Source organism: Bactrocera tryoni, chromosome 3 (genome assembly GCF_016617805.1).
Source record: "Bactrocera tryoni isolate S06 chromosome 3, CSIRO_BtryS06_freeze2, whole genome shotgun sequence".
Taxonomy (NCBI): domain Eukaryota; kingdom Metazoa; phylum Arthropoda; class Insecta; order Diptera; family Tephritidae; genus Bactrocera; species Bactrocera tryoni.
The window spans coordinates 57538871-57561089 of record NC_052501.1 but is presented as its reverse complement, the minus strand read 5'-3'; the positions used below and the strand labels follow the sequence as shown (position 1 = coordinate 57561089).

The following is a 22219-nucleotide window of genomic DNA, read 5'->3' as shown; positions in this document are numbered from 1 at the left end:
TGCCGGTCTCTTTCGACCAATTCAGCGATTTTATCGCAATTTTCGACGACAGGCCTTCCGGAGCGTGGCGCATCTTCGACCACCTCTACACCAGAACGAAAACGTTGAAACCATCGTTGTGCGGTGGAAATGGAAACTATATCTGGTCCATAAACTGCACAAATTTTATTGGCGGCTTGAGATGCATTTTTGCCTTTATCGTAGTAGTACTGTAAAATATACCGTATTTTCTCTTTATTTTGCTCCATGTTTGTGACGCTTTAACTCACGAACGACTTAAAAGCAACGACAATCAATCAAACACGTGTTAGCGCGTGAAATGAGCTTCCCAAAAAGGTATAGCATGACCCGATGGGACGAACAAAACTAGAACTACGCGCTTTCAGCGCCAACTAGCGAAAATACCGCAAGACTTTTTGACAACGTATTATTTTGGCTTTGGCCTACAGTTATTGAGCATTAACCGGGTCAAGGCATCAAGAATAATTCCCAAGTATTTAATTGCCGGTTGTGTAGTGATGCTTACACCCTTTGTATTGAACGTGGCAACTTCACGGCCTTTTCTGCCAGTAATGAGTACCGCTTCGGTCTTGATCTCCGCTAGGTTCAGTCCGTTAGTTTCGAGCCAATTGCTTATTAACGCTATTGTGCTGTTGGTTATCGTAACTATATCGTGTATGTGTTTTGCTATAACCACAACAACGTTATCGTCTGCGGACCCAATGATGTTAACGTTTTTGGGTACCTGATGTTCCAGAGTAGTGGCCCAATTACATATCCCTGGGGTACTCCACCATGCAGAGGGGCCGGAAGTGGGACGGTTATGTCATTGGTATATTAGGTTTCGGCAGTAATATCAGATATTGCCTTTTCCATATGGTTGGAAAGCGGTCTTCTTGGATGCATATATTACTCGTATACATTGCTCGAAAAGGGCCTATGTTTTTAGCAATCGCTGTTTTTAGCGCTATATTCGGAATTCCATCTAATCCCGGGGCTTTAGATGGGTTTAATCGTTTGCATGCTTTTCGGACTTCTTCATTCGAAACAGCCGGTATAATCTGGGTATGTGGTACTCTCACGATCTCGTGATGGAGGGGGGGTCGGATGGGGAAGAGTACCGAAACTAGTCTCTCAATTGTTGGGGAGAAAGTTGGCATTTGTCCGCTAGTGCGAAGTTTCCCCATTACCGTTTTATAAGCGAGTCCCCAAGCGTTGTTTTCAATATCGTCGCACAGTTTAAGGATTTATTCCTGCTTACTTTGGTACAAGCGTCTTGCTTGCTGGCATTCCTTACGTAATCTTTTTTTTTTTTTATTAACTTTGCTATTATTTATTGAATCTACCCTACTTAAGAGCCTAACAATAAGTTTTCGAATCTTAAACTACTCACTTAATTTACACCCTTCATGGGTGATTATTATTTAAACTGGTTATATTACGTCTGGGCTGGTAAGTCGTTTCTACGTAATCTTGAGCTACTGTTCACACGCAATAACGATCTTGCTAGTTGGTTTGGGTGAACCGAAAGATTCAATGCATATTTCGCGCTTTGTTGCTCTATTTCAGTTCGTACGTCGGGAATTCTGAAGTCGCATTGGATGTTCTCATTTCGGATATACCACGGTGCTCCGGTGATTGTACGAAGAATTTTTGATTGCGCACGACGAAGAATTTCGATGTTGCTGCTACTCGCGTTGCCCCACAGCTCACACCCATAGGCCAGATTGGTTTTAAAACAGTGTTGTATATAATGACTTTATACTCCAGACTCAGGGCTGAGCGAGAGTTAATAAGCCAGTGCAAAGAACATGCCTTTAACTTAAGGTAAGTTCTTTTAGCCTCTATGTGGTTTCTCCAAGTAAGTCGCCTATCCAGATGGACCCCTAGGTAAGTAACATGATTGCTTTGTGGTATTTGTACGTTGTTCAGTGTCAAAGGCGAACAGCTGCTCTTGTTTAGGGTAAATGTAACGTGCTTACATTTTTGCTCGTTAACCTTTATACTCCAGTTTGCGAGCCAGTTGGCCACAGCTTCAATATGATTTCCTAGGAGCGCATTTGCATGAATTGGGCACTTGGAGCGACTGATTATTGCAGTGTCATCGGCAAAGGTAGACATAGTCAATCGGTCGCATACTGGGATATCTGAAGTGTATAAAACATATAACATTGGGCCAAGCACACTGCCTTGTGGTACACCAGCTTCAATCGTTTGGGCTTCAGATGTAGTGGTGTTACATCGAACTACAAAATTTCCATCATAAAGGTAGGACTTAAACAGTTCGTGGGTGTTTTGCGGGAGTAGCGTTTTTATTTTGTACATAAGACCATCTAACCATACTCGATCGAAAGCCTGCGGTACATCAAGAAATATTGCAGAACAATATTCCCCCTTTTCAAAGGCGGTTCGAATTTCAGATGTGATCCTATGTACTTGCTCGATCGTTCCATGCTTTTCCCTGAAGCCAAATTGATGAGATGGTATTATGTTGTGGGTTTCAAGATGTGGCTTAATGCGGAGCATAAGAAGTCTTTCAAATAATTTCGACATGCACGATAACAAGCTGATGGGTCTATAGGAGGATGGCTGCGTTTTGTCCTTTCCAGGCTTAGGTATCATCACTATAGTTGACTTTTTCCATTGTTGAGGAAAGTGAGCTTGTTTTGTGATTGCATTGAAAAACATACAGATACAGATTATAGCACAATTTAGTAGCTCAATAATCATTTTTGGAGTAATTAAGTCGTGCCCAGGAGCTTTTCTTGGTTTCAATTTCTCCATAATTATTTTTGATATCTCTTCAGGTACGAATTTCACTGGCTCAGATTCCATCAAATAAGGTACGGTTGGAAGTGTAAAGTCATTAGTTCCTGGGTTTGGCTGAAAGACATTTTTTAGATGAGTAGCGAAGGTTGCTGACTTTTCTGCATCACTCCGAGCCCATTTGCCATTATTGTCACGTATTGGCATTTCACATTCTATTGGCGAACTTAGGGTTTGATGTGCTTTCCACAACGGGTGCTTTGTACTAGTCGGTGACAGCTTTTGAAAATACTGGTACTGCGCACGCTGTTCCTCGCTTCTGAGGGCTCTCGTCAGTGCATGTGTGGCCGCTTTCAACAGTTGTTTTGAGGCTGGTGATCTATGAACCTGCCACTCCCTTCGTAGGCGTCGTTTTTGTAATACTAGTCGGTGACAGCTTTTGAATATACTGGTACTGCGCACGCTGTTCCTCGCTTCTGAGGGTTCTCGTTTGTTTTGAGGCTGGTGATCTATGAACCTGCCACTCCCTTCGTAGGCGTCGTTTTTGTAATACTAGTATTTCAATTTCCCTATTAGTTACGCTTTGCTTTTTGTTTTCCATATAACCTTTTTGAGGAGTTGAAATTTTGGCGGCTGTTATAATGGTTGATTCGAATGCTGCGATGGTGTTTTCAATATCGACCGGTGTATTTAAATTTGGTTCGAGTTCTATGTGTGTGCTGATGTATTTTTTGTACTTTAACCAGTTTGTAGCTTTTGACGTGAGCATATAGGGTAGCTCTTTATAATGTGACTGATGCCGCAAAGTGAAGAGAACTGGTGAGTGGTCTGATGAGAGGTCTGCTATTGTTTCAGCAGTAATAAGGCTATGAGGAATTTTCCTAGCTACTGCGAAGTCAATTAAATCTGGCAGCTTTTTCGGGTCTGTCGGCGAATATGTAGGCTTTCCAGGAGACACGTAGTCTAGTTTGTTTCCTTTACATATAAGGGCGTTATATAATTGCTTGCCTTTAGGATTACATAACCGGGAACTCCAGTGAGGGTGTTTCGCGTTATAATCACCTGCAGCAAGAAAGCACTCTCCCAGCGAGCTGAAGAAATCTATAAATTGTTTTTCTGTGATCGGGAACCGTGGGGGACAATAAACGGCGGACAAAGTAATGTCACCTTGCATATTGATGTTGCTTGCAAATAATTCTCAGCAATTCCAGTTAAATAATGGTGTTTAATGCGACTCCTGATTAAGATACCAGTTCCACCATGAGCCTTTCCATCTGGATGATTCGTACAATAGAAGGTATATCCCGATACATTAAAGTTGTATTTATTGGTTAGGTGAGTTTCTGCAAGAAGCATTATATCAATTTCCTTGTCGTTGAGAAATTTTGACAGTTCCAGTTTATGGCGAGGTATACCATTTGCATTCCATAAAACAATTTTAAGCGAGCTCATTATTTTGAATTTTGGTTAGCAAGCAGTTGCAGCAATGTGTTTTGATTTCGCATGAGTTCTTGCATTGTGTTCTGCATGAATGTTATGAAGTTCATCATGCTATGTTGCATTGACGCTATCATTGCTTCGATATTCGATTGATTACCTGATTGAACGTGGGGCTGCTGTTCTTGCGGCTCAATAGGACTCGCTGTTGCTGTTGTTGTGGGTTTTCCTAGGCCTGATTTTAGGACGTTTGCAAACGATACGCCCGTGACGGTTTTTGATGGAGCTGTCAGCGGATTCACATTGGAGGACACAAAGTTCGGTACATTATGATTGCGTTCGGAGACTACACGTTGGTTGATCCGATTTATTAGCTCCTTGTAGACTGGACATCCTCTGTAGTTTGCAGTGTGGTTTCCACCGCAGTTTCCACACTTTTTTGCATTTGGGTCTTTTTTGTTTGACGGGCAAGTGGAAGAATCATGTAACTTTTCACAAGCTACACATACTGCGCGAAGTGTGCAGTAAGACCTGGTGTGACCATACTCTTGGCAATTGGTGCATTGTACAGGGCCATTTCTTTTATGCGGTTCCTCCACAGAGATCCTACGATGTAGCAAATATTGTAGTTTGTAAATGGGGTGCACACAATTTTTTCCAAGTTGTTTGTTTTCTGGTTCTAACTCAACTTTGAACATAGGCTGTGGGATTTTCTTTTTATTAAAAATATTTACATTTTTAGGGTAAAAACCGTGATCTTTAAGTGCTTCGTGGATTTCCATGGGTTCAACACTTGGCCCAATACCTTTAATAACAACTTGCAGGCCTTTCGCACTTTTAAGTTGATAAGTGTAGAATTTAATCTTTTTCTCATTTAGGTATTTTGACAACGTACGAAAGTTCTGTTCGGAGTATATTTGAACTTTCGTTTCTCGAATGTTTCCCTTCGACAGCGGAACTATATGAAAGTTATTATTGCCGATAAGTTCAGTAAATATTTTAACGAGAGCGCCAGAGTTTTCCTCTCTTACGTATATTGGCGGTGGTTTAGTGTTAGTGACCTTTGTAAGACTTTCAAGAGTTTTGTTACTCTCACCGTCAACGTTGTCACCTAAAATCGCAAATCGATTTGTGCTTGATGGCTCAGATGCATTTCCACGGTTTATTTTTTGCTTAGCGTTTGTTGAGTTTTGCGGACTAAGCTTACGCTTGATGTTAATACATCGATCCATTGCGGTCTGTATAGCCACTTTTTTAGGTGTTTGGGTTTTCTTATCTTGCGCTTTGCTTTTGTTGCCGCAGTCAGAGCATGCACCGACCTTAACTTGTACAACATCATCAGGCATAACGAGCTCTGAAGTTGGAATCGTTGACATTGAGCAAGATCGGACTTTTAAATTTGTAGGGGGTTGAAGGGTGGACGATGAGTTTGATTTTACGCTTTCACTGTCACTCTGAGACCTGATCGAAAAGTATGCTTTGGCTCATAATGTTATCATTTAGTATGTTTTTTTATTTTTTTATTTTTTTTGTTTTTTATTTATTTTTTAAATTTTTTATATTTTTTATTTTATTTATTTATTTTTATTTATTTTTTTTATTTTATTTTTTATTATTATATTAAGAAACACTTTACGTGCAGTGTTTGTTTATGTTTAACGTTCACAGGTTACGTTAAGTTATAGGAACTGCCTTACTGACTGTAAATGTAGAAATGATCCTGACCACTTACAACTCTGCGTTGACAGATGGTTTGCCGTGTGACAGAAACAGCTGATAAGCACTTCAGATATGCGAAGGAGAATTTTTCCGCAAAAATTAATTGAGTGTTTTTTTTTTTTTTTGTTTTATAATTGTAAGTTTTTATAATCAAACATTTATGGATTCCAAACACCAATGCACCAAGCAAATTGTTGTACACGAGGTGCCAACGATGATGAGGATCTCCAGCGAATCTGCCTGCAAGCTTTCACAGCCTGGAATTCACGTAAGTTAACACAAATTGAGGAGCACACTCGATTGTTGACCGTACACTTTGACCGTTGTGAATCAAGTTAGATAACCTTACGTAATCTAGCGATTGTCTCGTTCCACCAATACACTAGGGAGTGGTGTTTGCGTCGAGATAGCTTGGACATTGAAGCGTCGCATGCGCTCTTAATCTATATACATATGTACATATACATATAAAAAAGAAAGTATGTCTGTATGTTCCGGGTAGGCTCCGAAACGGCTTGACCAATTCCAATGAAACTTTCACGAAATCTTTAGTTGACCTGACGAGCAACCCTGTAAAGTTTGGTGACGATCGGAGCAACTTTTTTTTTAACTGTCAAATACAGTTTTTATTTACTGATTTATGATGATATTCTATTGTTTTATAACCAAAATTTGTGTTGGCAGATGCGTTGTGGATGTATACATATGTCAATATGAAACATATTTAAGTACAGTGGAGTATATTGAAGTATACTGAAGTATATTAAAGTAAATAATTAAGGATTTTTAGGAATTCCAGGTAAGCTGTAGCGCCGCGAATGTATTCCTTTACTGATGCGTTTTCAATTGATTGGTACAACGGAAAATTGTACTTTTTTCACTAATCATGTTTCTTCATAGAATCATTGTAATGAATAAAAAATGGCACCCAAAAAAGCAAGTATTGGTAAAAAACCTCCAAATCAGAGAATGACAAGAAAAAAGAGCAAATGAAACAGCTGATGAAAGTGAGTTACGCCTTGAGAAAAATCGTAACAGAATATCCACAAGAAGAAATATAGAAACTAAAGAAGAGCATGAATCACGGCTTTAAAAAGATAGGGGAAAAAATATTCATCGCGAGCTACCGAGACAATCCAAAAACGTACGCAAAGACTTAATGCCAATCGTAACCGAACAGCTCAATTACGAAAAAAAAAATAGATTTAAATCTTGCGGCGTTCAACTACAATAAGGATGATGTGCTGTTCGAATGGTAAAGTTGTTTTGTCACCATTGGTAAAGCCACCTCTTTTTCAAAACATCTGAAAGTATAACTCATGCTTCCAAATGACGTTCTTTGGAGCAACCAACATAGTGAACAATGCCGGTTACATGCCCACTTTGAAAGTTCAAAGTCAAATTTACCACAGGACTGGATCATTGCTCCCAGTTCAAGATGAAGATCCAAAGTTTTTACAAATTTATTTCACCGTTAATGAAGCTGCAGGAGCTGATTGGCGTTGGGCAATCAGTACTGAAGTAAGACGAGAATGTATGTTTCATGAACACAACAGCCTCATACGTTCATTCAAAAAGGTCTAGACCAGATGCCGACAGATGATTATAGCAGACAAAACACCACCCGGGGAGCATAAGCGGCGATTCAATGCACCGGTAAAAGACGACGTTATCATCATAATCCATTTTCGAAATGAAAACCTTCGACGCGTTGCGGAAACGCACCGATCATATGATGCATTACAGTATCCAGTTCTTTTTCCACGTGGCGAAGATGGTTATCATTTTAATGTAATGCAGTCTCCGACTATCACTCAGAGCGAGCTGTCATCTCATTCCCGTGTGCATTTCGTTCTTTAGTTACTTGTGGTGTAATCCACGTGCTTTGATTTTATTGTTTCAAAATATATTTCAGTTTCAAGCGAATAAATAACTTAGCCGATTCCAACTTATCATTGTGCAACAATGGCCCCCGGGCCCACCCTCCTTGGGACGAATCGGTTTGCTCCGCTTGCCGATAGTTCCAGAATAAAAAAGAAAAAAGATAAAAGACTTAAACAAAAAATCGATATTACTGACATATTTGACTTTCCAACTCTACCTTCAATCAGTAGAAGTAATAATGACCCTAAATATATTACAATCGAATCTACCGAATCAAATAAATCAATTGCGCAATTTTCTTGCTTTGCTGTACACAAAGCCATACGCGCGGTGAGTAGCGAAATTATTTCAGTGAGTGAGCTCCGTGATGGTAAAATGTTATTATTGGTGAACAACAAAAAAAGTAGCCGATCGCTTCATTGCTTTAAAGCAACTTCCAGGAATCTGTAGCATCAAAGCTAAGTATCACGACAACCTGAACTTCACTAAAGGTACAGTATTCGCCCCCTTCCTACACAATGTAAGTGAAACCGAAATTGTTAGCGAGCTAAGTGCACAAGGTGTAGTTGCCGCTTTCAAATTTCAGAGGAAAGATGAAAACAACCAATTTACTCCAAATGGCGTTGTGTTGCTTACTTTCGATTTGTTCAACTTACCTGGACAAATTGATATTGCCTGGCGTAGAGTCAACGTCAGACAATATATACCAAATCCCATGCGTTGCAAAAATTGTCAATTGCTTGGACATACCATAAAGCACTGCAAAGGAAAAGCAGCTTGTAATATTTGTAGTCTTCCTCCCCACAACCCTCAAAAATGCACACGCACTTTCTGTGCCAACTGCCAGGCTGATCACGCAGCTTCTTTAAACAAGTGTCCAAAATATATGCAAGCAAAGCAAATACAAGCAATTAAAACAACAAAGAAATGCACCATGCGTGAAGCTATTAAAATTTATAACTCAACTATCTCTTTCCCCGAAAACTCGCCTTCTTTCTCAGCGACAGTCTCTCATCAGCAAAATAGCAAGCAAGAAACTCAGCACTTTAACTCAACCCCAATTCCCATACCTACCAATTCGCAATCAACTTCTTACGAACATGCTTCAAACGAACAACAATTATCAGAAAACAATATACAAACTCACATACATAATACACCCACCGCAATAGTTGAAGAACTCTCTTCTCAATTTCCCGATCCCAATTTACACGATCTCACAGCACCCGACTACTCTAAAGAACTTGAGCAAAGTTATCACGCTCTCATGCAACAACAAAAAACTCACTATCAACCAACAAGTAAAACAATTTCTGACTCAAACTCAAACTCACCCATAAACTTCTCAACTTACCTCTCAAACACCAACAACACAAGTAACACAGTTTATAACTCAAACAATATCTGTCTTTCTCATAGAGGCGATTCTCTTATGTCCTCAGAAGACGACGAGGCCATGTCTCATTTTGACAAATAACTCAACAAACGAAAATAACTCAAAAAAATAAATCAAATTTCCAAGCTAAACCTTTATTTCTTTTCTTACAATCATGTTTTCCATTTTACAATGGAACATGAATGGTTTCTACAACAATTACCATGAGCTTCAGCTCTTGGTGCAATCCCACTCACCCTCAGTAATTCTACTAAATGAAACGCATTTACCTTACAATGCGAATGCAGTTCACCCGAAGCGCTATTCAGGCATATTCCATAACTTGTCAAACATAACCTCAAGTAAACAAGGTGTCGCAGTGTTAGTTAAAAAAGGCTTGCCTTTTAAAAGAATAATGTTTCAATCCTCAATATCTGCTATTGCCATCGAGGTTGATTTAGGTTTTAAACTTAATATAATTTGCGCTTACATACCGCCGACACAAACCTTTTCAAACGCAGACATATTATACTTGCTGCAACAAGTCTCATCACCTGTTATACTCGCAGGTGATCTTAATGCTTGGAGTTCAATATGGGGATCTCCAAAAGAAAACACAAGAGGAAAACACATTGAAGATGCTTTGCTCACTTCCGACCTCATTTGCCTTAACGATGGTAGTGCAACCCACTTTTCAACTCATGGCACATTCTCGCATCTTGACCTCACCTTTTGCTCAGCATCCCTTGCCCCAAATTGCAGTTGGAGTTTGTCAAGCGACTTACACGGTAGCGATCACTATCCAATTATCTGCAAAATCAACACGCAGCGATATCGTTCCAAAATCAAACCAAAATTCATATTTAAAACTGACTTCGCTGACTGGCGTAAAATTTCAGATCTATGTGAAGAGGCAAATAACAAAATTCCCATCTCTAATAACAATAATAGAGAAGCTGCTCTTATTCAAAAAATTATTCGCTTCGCAGCAAATCTGTCTATACCACATACAAATGGTAGAAAATTCGAGCACAATGTACCATGTTGGAACGCCAACCTAGCGTCTCTTAGATCAAAGAAGCAACAGGCATGGCAGGAATACAAACGTTGTCAAACGCTTGAAAACTTAATAGACTACAAGAGATCGAACGCTAATTTTCGACGCATGGCTAAAGAAGCGAAACGACTCTGCTTCCAAAAGTTCACAGCGAATATCAATCCTGCTTCCTCCCCCAAAAAAATCTGGAATGAAATAAATTTATTGACAGGTGGTACTAAAAATTCGTATATCCCACGGATCAACACTCCTGTTGAACCGCTAATCATGTCTGAACAAATTTCGAATTTCTTTGCAAACCACTTCTCTGCCGCGAGTTCTGATGAACACTTTAGCTTTCAATTTCGTAATAGCAAAGCATCAATTCCAGACAGCTTCACTGATACAACATATGACCTTTCCTCAACTGCAAAAATGTTAGAATCGAGAATATCGCTTTCTAAATTTAAATATGCTCCTTCCTCAGTAAAAGGGAAAACGCCTGGGTTAGATAAAATATCTTACCCAATGATGGAAAACCTCCCGATTTCAATTAAGAAACGTCTAGTTGAACTGTATAATAACATCTTTTACACCGCTGTTTATCCACAATTCTGGAAAACATCAAATATAATCCCGATACTAAAACCCGGAAAATCATCAACTGATGTCAACAGTTATCGTCCTATCTCTCTTTTGAGTTGTCTCGGGAAAGTCTTCGAAAAGATCATTGGAACTCGTCTGGCGTGGTTCGCTAGAAGAAACAACTTAATTAGCCCCCGTCAAGTTGCTTACAAGAAAGGTCATGGTACCATGGACACTTTACTTTTATTCGATAATTTTGTGACCACTGCTTTGTCTAGCAAAAATCACGTATCGTTGTTGTCGTTAGATTTCCAAAAGGCATTTGATCGCATAGGAATGCACGTTATATTAAAACAACTACAAAAATGGAAGGTTGGCCCCAAGATTTTAAATATCATTAAATCTTTTCTTACTAACAGGAAACTATCAGTGACAGTTAATGGTTTCCTCTCACCAACGCGCAATTTATCAAACGGCACTCCTCAAGGTTCACCCCTTTCCGCCCTACTTTTTGTTATCGCATTCGATGAATTAAGCAACCTTTTATCCAAGCACAAGAAAATAGAGCATCAAATCTATGCAGATGATGTCCTCATCTTCTCAAAAGTCAACGATATCTCTGCTGTGCAAAACATTTTTAAAGATGTTCTAAACGACATTGCAGCATGGTCCACAACTTCGGGAGTACTCCTCTCACTAGAAAAAACCAACCTACTACATATATGTCGAAAGAGGACGCCGTGTAACATTATACTCAATGTTGAAAACCATACAATTAATACTAAAGATAGCTTAAATATACTAGGATTAATCGTAGACTCTAAATATTGCTTTAAGCAACATTGTAATTATATTAGAAGTTCCTTAATATCTAGATTAAACATTATTAAGTATCTTTCATGCAAACATAGCTATATACATCCTGCTACGCTTATCAATGTTGTCAGAGCTCTACTACTATCGAAGGTTGATTACGCCCTGCCGATCTATGGACACTGTGCAAAATCTACAATCTCCAGAATCTCAGCTCCCTATCATGCAGCTATCCGCCGAAGTCTCAAGGCTTTTCCAACTTCACCAACGAAATTTCTATTGGCCGAATCTGGCCTACCGAGCATATCCAACAGAGTGTCCGATACAACAAATCGTGTTCTTGGAAAACTACTTGAGGCTACAAACACAGCGTTAGCAAATGCATTCAACAACGTAATTTCACGTAAAAGGCAGCTGAGGATCCCATCAGCGTTATCGAGATCTCTTGTTTTCGTCAAGGAGAATTTCATATCTCTTTACCGAGAGAAAAGAGTTGTTGAAACTTTTCCCCCTTGGCTTATCAGTTCCACATCTTTTGAGGATTCATTACTCAGCTTACCTAGACAACATACCCCAAACACGGTCTATAGAGCATTATTCTCAGAGGCAGTCGAAACTTACAGCGCTACTGGATGGACTTTTATATTCACCGACGGGTCTAGGACATCAGACTATACTTCCTTGGCTGTAACAAACAAAGATGGAGATGCAATATGTCAGTGGCTTCTTTATCCCATGTGCACAATTTTTACTGCGAAAGCTTTAGCAATTGAGTTGGCGGTCGAGTACGCGAAAAAGAATAAAGGAAAATATATGATTTGCTCGGACTGCAAATCATGCATCACTGCAATCAAATCTCCTTCCAACACGAATAAAATAATTTCCTTCATTAGGAACTCAATAATCGCAGCACCACACAAAGTTAAGCTAATGTGGATCCCTGGTCATGTCGGAATCTTAGGAAACGAACGAGCTGACACCGCTGCCAAAAATGTGATAAAGTCTCCTGCACTATCTCTTAACCATCTGACCAAATCCGATCTGCACAACGCAATAAAAAACGAAAAACTTAAACTCGATTTAACTGATTGGGCAATCCAAGGTCACCACTACTGCAAACTAAACCCAAAGAGAGTTACACCTTCTTATCCAGCAAGTTTGCCAGCAAATGTTCTGAAGCCATACATTCGTCTTAGGCTGGGGCATACAATATTTACTCATTCTCATCTTTTAACTAGAGGTAATCCATTCTGCTGCCCTCTGTGTGGTGGGAGCAACACAGTACAACACATGATTGCCCAATGTCCGAACATCACGGAGTCCGACCGCACCGGCAACATTAACTTAACAAGAGCGTTATCTACACCTAGTCATGACAACATTATGCACGTATATAACTTTTTAAAACGCAACAATATTCTTAATCAAATTTAGCTTATTTAGGCATCCTCCTTAGAACAGTATAGCTTAACAGTATATATCTAATGTAATTAAAAATTTTGTTTTCCGATATTACCGAGCTAAAAGTTAACATTTTAGAACTAAAAGGACGACTGAAAGCCCAGTAGCTAGTGTCGCTTTTTAATTTATGCTGTAATTTATTATTGTATAAATTGTTATAAATAAATAAATAAAAATAAATAATGTAATGCAAATAAATTTAAATAATGAGTCAACAAAAGAAGTTTCTTGCATGAACTTTTATGCCTACCGCCTTACGATCCGACGGAATGAATTTAATCATTTGTTAAAATGCAGTAAACTATTAAATCTATTTGTGGTCGACATGTTCGCAGAAATTGAAAGTGAACGTGTTCTCTTTATTCGGTTGCATCAACGAAAGCTACGCGCCGAGGTATATATTCACTTACGTGATGCGATTAATAATGATGGAAATGCTGCAAATAAATGCAACGTACACCGGCAATCCTCGACAAATGAACGAGTACGCCCAAGATGCTATGTATGACTTACATGCGCAAGTACGGACGACCGGATCTCTTCATTACTTTCACGTGCAATCCAACTTGAAAAGACATCACTGACCTGTTAGACCCGGAACAAAATTCAACACATAGACACGATCTCCTTGCACGAGAATTCAAACAAAAATTGTCGAAGTTGATAGATTTAATCACCAAAAAATATATATGGCGAAACTCAATGTTGTATTCGGTTGATTGGCAAAAACGTGGCCTGCCACACGCTCATATTTTAATCTGGCTAAAACAAAAAATTTACCAACGAAAATCGATGATGTGATTTCCGCCGAGCTACCAAATCCCATAGAAGATCAAATTCTATTTGATACAGTACGGAAGCACATGATCAACGGGCCTTGCGGTGGACATAACCTGAATTTTCCATGTTTGAAAGATGGTAAGTGTACAAAGCGATATTCACGTGTGCTGAACCATGAAATTCAATCGGCAGGCGATGAATATCCTCTATAAAAGCGCAGAAAGCCAGGTGAAGGCTTAAATACCACACTTAAAATACCAAACGCAGTTGTTGATATCGACAACAGGTGGATTGTGTCCTACTCACCGCTGCTTTCAAAACATGTCTCAAAAGAAGTTTATGAGATGAAAGAATGGCGCAATTGTTCCAGAATATCCTGGTGTGTATTCTTCTCATGATCTGGGGCGTGTTTATACCGTTCATCCCAATAATGCTGAATGTTATTATTTAAGATTGTTATTGCATACAATTCTGGGCCCAAACTTCATTTACCGCGTTAAAAACTATCGATGAGAATGAATGCGAGACTTATCGGGAAGCGTGTTTCAGATTACGTCTACTTGAAAGTGATCAGCATTGGAATACAACATTCACTGAAGCTTCACTTACAAATTATCCGAAACAAATTCGAACTTTGTTTGCAATCATTTTAACAACATGCGCGCCGTCGAATCCAAAAGAGATGTGGAAAACGCATCGTGAAAGTCTCAGTGAAGATATTTTTAGACAATCGCGTGTAATTGATCCTAACCAAGAGTACTCTGACAACATTTTCAACCGAACTATTTTATTGTAAAATAAATTAAAATCTAGCCCGGCGAAGCGGGCTGGGTACGCTAGTACAGCTCATAATCGAGCGAGCAGTTTTGGGTTGCCAGTTACTTTTTTTAGGGTCGGTAAACCCTGTCGTGCGTATGCAGTATTTATCTCGAATATAATTGCATAGTGATCGCTAAAAGTGTAATGATCGCTGATTTCCCAGTAAAATCTGCGAACTAAACTCGAGTGTACAACCGTTAAATAAATCACCGATTGTCGGCCGCCTTTGTTAAATGTGCATTAATTGCCTACATTTAAAACATCTAAGAAGAAAAGGCTTATAGTAAGGCGAGGAGGTAAGTAGCATCTACATATGTATATACATACTTATATTAATATTATTGATAGTTGTTCAAACAAAACCATTTGCCCGATTTTGTATGGTTGACTTATTAGATTGATTAATTTGCTTTTTGGCAACTGACTGCGTTAATAAGTCATGTGCCGCTTGACATTGGTTTGCGTAAAGTGATAATTTCCTTTGTACCGGCTTTCAAGCAGAGCAAACATTTTGGAGTGTTGTTGCGCTCCCATTCGCCACGTCTCCTGCGGAGTCTGGACCTGTCCTCATTTGATGGAGTCACCTCTTGTAAGGTTGGTGTAGCAACTTTAAGCGTCTTTGTCGATCAGGCGATCGGGGGTCTTGTTGCTCCTTATAAACGGGCTATAATACTCCTTGTTACCAGATATGGTATGTGCTGCTTTACGTTTAGCTGACATTTCTCAGCTATTCCTTTAGCAGTCCGCTAGTGTAACTGTTGCTCGGAAATTCCTCAGCGTGAAATCCCCAGGAATTTCTCTTTGCGAGGATTGTGGATTGTGGGATCTAAGCAGGTATCAAAGGGAGAGCTAAGAAAATGCGCTCTTTGCGATTTCACTTTTGTGCGAACCATCTCCCAAATAAATAAATATTTATAGAGTGTTTTAAGACTTCCCGCTTTTTCTGCTCAGTTTTTTGTTTTACTTGAGCTGATGTGAGCACTGTGTCTGTTTCCGCGCGCTTAGGAAGTAATTTTGGATTAGACAAAAGTTAAAGTTGATTCTTTGAAAATATTGTTTTTTTTTGGTTGTTTTGTACTTAAGATACTTTATAAAACGAAAATGAAAGTAAAATATTCTTTTATTGGACTTAGAATTTTGCTACGAAAAAAAAAACGGCAGTTCTTTAATTTATAAGTGGACATATGTAAGAGCTTCTGTTGAAATTGAAACAAATAAGTAAATAAAAGTAAGGTGTTAGCTTTTTTCTTATATTCTGTACTACTTTACAGTATTCAGTTCTTATTTCTTTATTTAAAACTAGCTGTCCCCGCAGCCGTTGTCCTGCGTGAAATTATGTATGTGCTTTGAAATGAAAAGAAAGTTAAATTTATCATTTAATTTTTTTTTCAATGTAACGCAGCTTGATAAACAACATTTTTTGGTTTCTATTCCGATGTACAGAAAAGATGGTTTTCCAACTCGTGAGCATGCCACGTATGTATATCTGACCGTGTGAAAAACATAGCATTTCCAAATTTATGCTACACACTATGCGACTATCCTTGTGTCCTGTTGATTGTCATCTCAAGTGCAATTTTCACTGGAAACGAAATACGTTTGAACTGAAATGGCAAATCGTTAGAACTCAAATAAATACTTAGAATCAAGCATTTCCTTGTATTCGATAGCGCAGATTAGGGAACATAATAACGACGGTCAACTTTGAGTCCAAAGAATTTAGAAATTCCACTGTCTCCACTACAAGTCTCCCGGAATTTGACTCTGAATCTTCCAGTTTAAGTCAACAACATCGGTATTTTTGGTAGCTAACATTGCGCGTGCACTTAAGAAATCGTAGTTACGATAATTTGTCCAATGTCCGAAAATTCGTGATGAGGAAGATGGAATTGATATCAAACCACCGGAAGTATCAACCGGAATTGATCCATTTCTAATTTTTAGCGCAGACGATGTAAAATGTCTTCGGCAATGTCATCTTTGTTCGTATCCCATAATTGACGCGGATTTGAAGGCTGATATGTCGAAATGATCATAGTGAAAAGTGTGCGAACTTCATTTGCATTCGAAGTAGCTATCGAATCGTTCATCGTATGGTTCCATTGATTATCATGTTCCAGCAATTGTAATTGCTGGCATGCTTCTCAAGAAGTTGCACATACCGTACCATTCACAGTACGCAATGACTCAAATGAAATTGAACCATGTACATTTATCAATAGCAACCGAAGGTAGAAGCAGTCGTCGTTTTTCGGGTGGATTGTGTAAATTCGTAATTCGTTCGCATTAGTTAATAACACACCCGGATGTCCATCTACTGGTTGGCTTTGCTTTCTACGCAACTATTTCTTTGACGATGCATTCCAGTATAATATCAAGGTATTTCCGAATTGAGCAATGTTCTCGGAAACGGATCACTGACGGAAGTTGAGAAAAACTCGTCAATGTTAATTTTGTTGCTGGCGGTGTTTCCACTGGCTGTACTGCGAGACGCACAACAGCCGGAAAACGTTCATGAATTGCAAAGTAAATATCCTACAAAGCGCTTTATTGCAGTTCACGTATCGATCGTATCGTTCAAGACCAATAACCGCCATGTTGCTTTCCTTGGAGATGTACTTGAAAACGTATTTTATCGATTTTATAAAACTGCATTACTCAACATTGATATGAATTTTGAATGTGAATTAGACAATAATGGTGAATATAGTGCGATCCATGTGTTGTCAACTTCGATATTCACTATTCTAAATTGAATGCTAAATGTTCTGCTCACCGTCTGGTGAGCGATGCCGATAGCGTGGATATCCATCATTTCTAGTTTGTGTTTCCGAAAACAAAGCACGTGGATAGTGTTTGGTGCATTTATTGTCAGACATACAAACCGAAGTGGGATTATGGTGTCCGCAAGATCCATGAACCATATCGGTTTTCACCACTTCGTATAATACTGGATCTTTCTCTGCATCAGGAATTTCCGCAGAAATGATTTCATCAATTTGATCTGGTGTAACCACCATCCACCATCCAAAAAGGAATGTGTGCGTGCGGCAAACCTCTCTTTTGCCACTCAACAGAGTTGCTTCAAGATAAAGTCCATCAAACATCGTAACTGTTGTTTGAAAAGTCGTGTTGTGACATCGTGACGATCGCTTGCTGATTGACCGCGATCCATATTTCCACACGTATGTCACCGCATCCTGGGAGTACTTCTTGCCTTACCTTGGGCTGCCATACGTTGATGGCAAAAAGAACGCCGACCGATATTAGGGCTCTTCGCAATTGATCACTTTGTGTGAAAAACACGTAAAGTTTTCACTGAATAATTTTCAATAATTTTTCTTTTGAATAGCCGGAATAAAAAAGCAGGCGACCGAAACTGAACGATTCAAATAATTTACAAATCAAATTATTGAAAAACAAAACAAACAAAAATTGTATAGAAAAAATTTACTTTTTAGAATCATCCAATTTTCCGACTTTTCCTAAGGAAAAGTATAAGGTATTTTTATTTCTAAACCTTCCCCGATCCACAACGAACAACCTCTGAAAATGTCATCAAGATTGGTGCAGCCGTTCACTTAGCTTTACTAACGAACGAACAGTTATTCGTTTGTATGGGAAAAACAAAAGGGCTGTTTTCAGGGGTTTTCCGGCAATTATTCGAATTTTACTTGCCGTAGAAACCATCCTTGAGCCTCAACGAACATTTAGAAAAAAGAATTGGCCAAATTGGTCCAGGCGTTGTTGAGTTATGCGCTTACCAACACATTTTGCGATTCAGTTTTATATACATACATATGTACATAGTATGTATAAGAAAAAAAGAAAGTGAAATGTAATATTCAAGTTTTTCACTCAAGCTTACTAATATTTGGTTTCAATATTAAATAATGATACGTTGCTTTCGTTGTTTTCGGTTAAATCAGTATGGCAATCTAATACTATGTTCGGACCGACAACGAAAACATGTTTTCGTGGGAAAAACTGGTTTTCGCACGAAAACTTGTGTTTTCGTCCATGTAAAATCTGTCAAACGAAAACACAGTTTTCGCTGAAAACTTCTTGAAAACTTACATTCCACTCATTATAATCGGTGCCTGCTCTAGTTTAATCGATTTTTTTGGAAGACATATTTTGCCGGCCCTAAATTGTCACTTGATATTTGTTTACATTCCATATAAAATACAGCTGACAATTGATAATCATTTCGAAAATGGAAAAACAAAAGTACAAAAAAAGAAGTTGTTGGAGTGATAGGGCAGAAGCCCTGTTAATTGAATTGTGGCGGAACAAAGTAAGTGCTTTTCGCGGACCTAAGAAGAACAGCCATATAGTGGAGGAAATGGCAAGAGAGATGCAGCAACAAGGTGTGCATTTCACGGCGAGTCTTTCACAGAGATATAGGTATGTAATTAAATAAAATTAAGAAAAAATAGAGCTTTTACATATATATCATGTTTTACAGGAAAGAGAAGACAGCAGTCGGGTCAACTGGCGGTTCTCCCTCGCAGTGGCCACTTTACGAGAAAATGAGAGCCGTACTGTTGCCGTACGTCAGCTACAATGCCGAGAACTTAGTGGAGGAAAGTTTTCAAAGTAAGAAACATTTGTTTTGTAATTCAATATATTATTTATATTTACATATATGTATATATAAATTTTTAAAAAGGTTCTACCAACTCCGAACCACTCCAAATTTCGGTGGAAACGGCTGCGGTTGCTGCATCGCCATTGCCATCACCGATTTGCCTACCATCGCCCTCAGCTATGCCGATGTCGCCAAGCGATACTTCTTCGGTACCAGTACCGTCTCCCGAGCCGAGTGATGTTATCAATAAAAAAAGGAATAATTTTCAAAACATAATTTAAAAAAAAATTGAACAAATAGAAAAGCAGCTCAAAAAAGCAAATCAGCAATCCATTGAAACCAGCAAAGAAATTAAGGACTTGACAAAAAAATGGTTGAAAATGATAATAAAAAAACCGAAATGATGGAACAATTTATAAAAGATTCTAAAGAAACAAATGAACGATTGCTTCAATTTCTAAATAAATAAAAAAATTAATGAATATAAGTATTTTCTGTTTAACGTTGATATGTATTAGTTTTTATGTGGAAAATAAAATTGAATTTTGTTTGGTGTGTACAACTTTATCTTTGATTTAATGTATATGCAATTGTGTAAAATGTAGATATTCTGATACAATATGCACATGTAATTACCAAAATATGTACAAAGTGCTGTCCGAATCATTTCCCCATTAATTGGGTCGTCAGATGCATATGAAATATCACACGGATTCTGGCGTCTAGTCTCCAACTCTTCCAAAGCGCGTAACCATTTAGCGTTTAGCGTGTCGTTGTTATCATTTAAAAAATTGTGAAGGACGCAACATGCTTTTATTACAGAATTGGCATTCCGTAAAGAGTTGTCAATTCCTTTTCCGATGCGTCAAAAGCGGTCCTTGAGGTGTCCAAAAGCATTTTCGACAACTCTACGTGTTTTCGAAAGAGCGTAGTTGAATATCTTCTCACCATTATTTTGATTTACGCTAAATGGATACGGTTTCATTAGTTGTTTGCTAAATCGAAAAGCCGAATCCCCAATAATGAATACTGGCACATTTACGCCTGAAATTTCTCTAGACATTTCGCTTAGTAAAGGACAACTATCCATTTATTTTTTAAGTGATGACGTCTCATAAATTTGAGAGTCATTACATCGCCCGGGACTTCCTACGTTTATGTAAGTAAAACGGTATCTGAAAATATATTGTAAACATTACTTATGTACTTATACATATGCACATATATTGAGTTTTTAGACTTTACTTAACATCAACTAATGCCATTAAAACGGTGGAATACCATCCTTTATAATTATAATAATCAACAGCTTCGTCAGATGATGGATGAATCTCAATGTGGCATCCGTCTGTAAACAATTATTAGAACATTAGCGCAAATTTAAGATTTTATAACCAATATTACCAATTGCTCCTAAGCATTGTGGGAATCCAATTACCTCGAAACCAGTCACCAATTCGGTTATATTTTCTCTGTTTAGAGGCAACATTTTAAAACAGGATGGTTGCAGTAATCTCCAGATTTCGGTGCAAAATTCCAGTAAAATTTCGCAAACCGTAGATTTTCCTACACCGAACATGTTGGCGATACTACGATACTCTGCAGATGACCCTAAAGCAAATAATGTTATAGCCACTCTTTTCTCGATAGGAATAGCTTTTCGGTAATTTGTATCCATTTTTTGTAACGGGCGGAGGATGTCACATAATTTATCAAAGGAACTTGGGTTCATGCGAAAGTTCTCTTTAAAAAAAGCACAACCGTTTCGTTGGCAATCGTGTTCCCAAAACTGATTCTTACGTTGCTGGAATTAATAATATATAATTGAAAACTTTTGCATCAATAGGAACATATACACACTTTTGTCCAACATGAATTAATCGGCATCCCAAGGTCCTTTATTAATTCTAATACGATTAGATGTTGTTTCTTTAACTCGGCTATCTTTTTTGCCAAGGCATGGTGCTGAGTAGTAAGACATTCCAATAGTTCTCTTGAAGAATTGTCGATGAGCAGGATATTTATTTGGCTTCTCAAAGCCAATGCTTTCGCAATTAACATCTTTCTCTCAGAATTCTAAAAAAACACGATCTTTAGTAATAATTATAAGCAAATATTAAAGATTTCAAAACTTACCATTCTCGTTGCTCAAATGTAAACAAACAAATAAATTTGCGAGCTGTCAGTGAAAACTCAGCGAAAACACAAATTGTCGGTCCGAACGACTTACGTTCCACAATGTTTTCAATGTCGGTCCGAACATATTATAACATATTTTCCGAATTTAAATTCATAGAAAAGTCTCTATAAATTTCACCTACTTTTGCCTACCAACTGTTCTTATAAATTGGATGATGTATTTTTATTGAAGATTTGCTTTCCCTTTCTCTATCGCTGCTTGGTCGCTATCGCATTCCATGTGGTACATGAACCATAAATTTATGATCTACAAGGTGCGTTCCAAAGTAAACAGAACAACTGGTTTTTTCGACAAAATCAATTTATTTTATTCAAAATAGTCTCCTTCTGCTTCCATACAGCTTTTTGCACGGTCCAAAAGCATGTCGAATGAGTGTTTTAGCTCGTACGCCGGTGAAAACCTTTTGAACGGCCTCTACTTCTGCATAACGCTTTCCTTTCATGGGCAAATGCATTTTTTCGAAGAGGAAGAAGTCGCAAGGTGTCATATCAGGTGAATGCGAGGAGTGGTTAATGGTTAAAATGTGATTTTTGGTCAAACACACAGGCGTCGACCGATTTTGGTCGTCAGTCAATTTGTGCGAAACAAACCGTGCACACGGCTTTCGTAAGCCCAAATGTTCTGTCAAAATCCGATAAATCAATGTTTTGGAGATGTTCAATTCCATTTCCATGAATCTCCATGATGATTTCGGCTGATTTTTGAGGAATTCACGCACAGTTTCGATGGAATTTCCGGTGATCAAAGATTTTA

The 22219-nt window shown here is 38.4% G+C and overlaps 2 protein-coding genes across 2 annotated transcripts; one reads left to right on the top strand and one right to left on the bottom strand.

The window, feature by feature from the left end:
* Nucleotides 1-18831: 18831 nt before the first annotated feature.
* LOC120772799 lies at nucleotides 18832-19700 on the top strand. Its single transcript, XM_040101582.1, has 3 exons — nucleotides 18832-19082; nucleotides 19144-19274; nucleotides 19348-19700. Exons 1-3 carry the CDS (start codon nucleotides 18892-18894, stop codon nucleotides 19545-19547), a joined length of 522 nt encoding a protein of 173 aa, XP_039957516.1. The 5' UTR covers nucleotides 18832-18891; the 3' UTR covers nucleotides 19548-19700.
* A 638-nt stretch (nucleotides 19701-20338) lies between these two features.
* LOC120772798 lies at nucleotides 20339-21443 on the bottom strand. The gene is made up of 5 exons (XM_040101581.1): nucleotides 21403-21443; nucleotides 21127-21342; nucleotides 20671-21070; nucleotides 20512-20614; nucleotides 20339-20441 (listed from the first exon to the last, which is right to left on the bottom strand). Exons 1-5 carry the CDS (start codon nucleotides 21403-21405, stop codon nucleotides 20357-20359), a joined length of 807 nt encoding a protein of 268 aa, XP_039957515.1. The 5' UTR covers nucleotides 21406-21443; the 3' UTR covers nucleotides 20339-20356.
* Between the last annotated feature and the right edge of the window lie 776 nt (nucleotides 21444-22219).

What these genes read in the sequence shown, in the direction of transcription:
- LOC120772799 (XM_040101582.1), top strand. Translation starts at nt 18,892, where the DNA reads ATGGAAAAACAAAAGTACAAAAAAAGAAGTTGTTGGAGTGATAGGGCA. An exon ending in AGTCTTTCACAGAGATATAG is followed by an intron (nt 19,083 to 19,143) that starts GTATGTAATTAA and finishes CATGTTTTACAG; the next exon opens with GAAAGAGAAGACAGCAGTCG. An exon ending in AGTGGAGGAAAGTTTTCAAA is followed by an intron (nt 19,275 to 19,347) that starts GTAAGAAACATT and finishes ATTTTTAAAAAG; the next exon opens with GTTCTACCAACTCCGAACCA.
- LOC120772798 (XM_040101581.1), bottom strand. An exon ending in TTAATTCATGTTGGACAAAA is followed by an intron (nt 21,071 to 21,126) that starts GTGTGTATATGT and finishes TATTAATTCCAG; the next exon opens with CAACGTAAGAATCAGTTTTG. An exon ending in ATGGCATTAGTTGATGTTAA is followed by an intron (nt 20,442 to 20,511) that starts GTAAAGTCTAAA and finishes ATATATTTTCAG; the next exon opens with ATACCGTTTTACTTACATAA.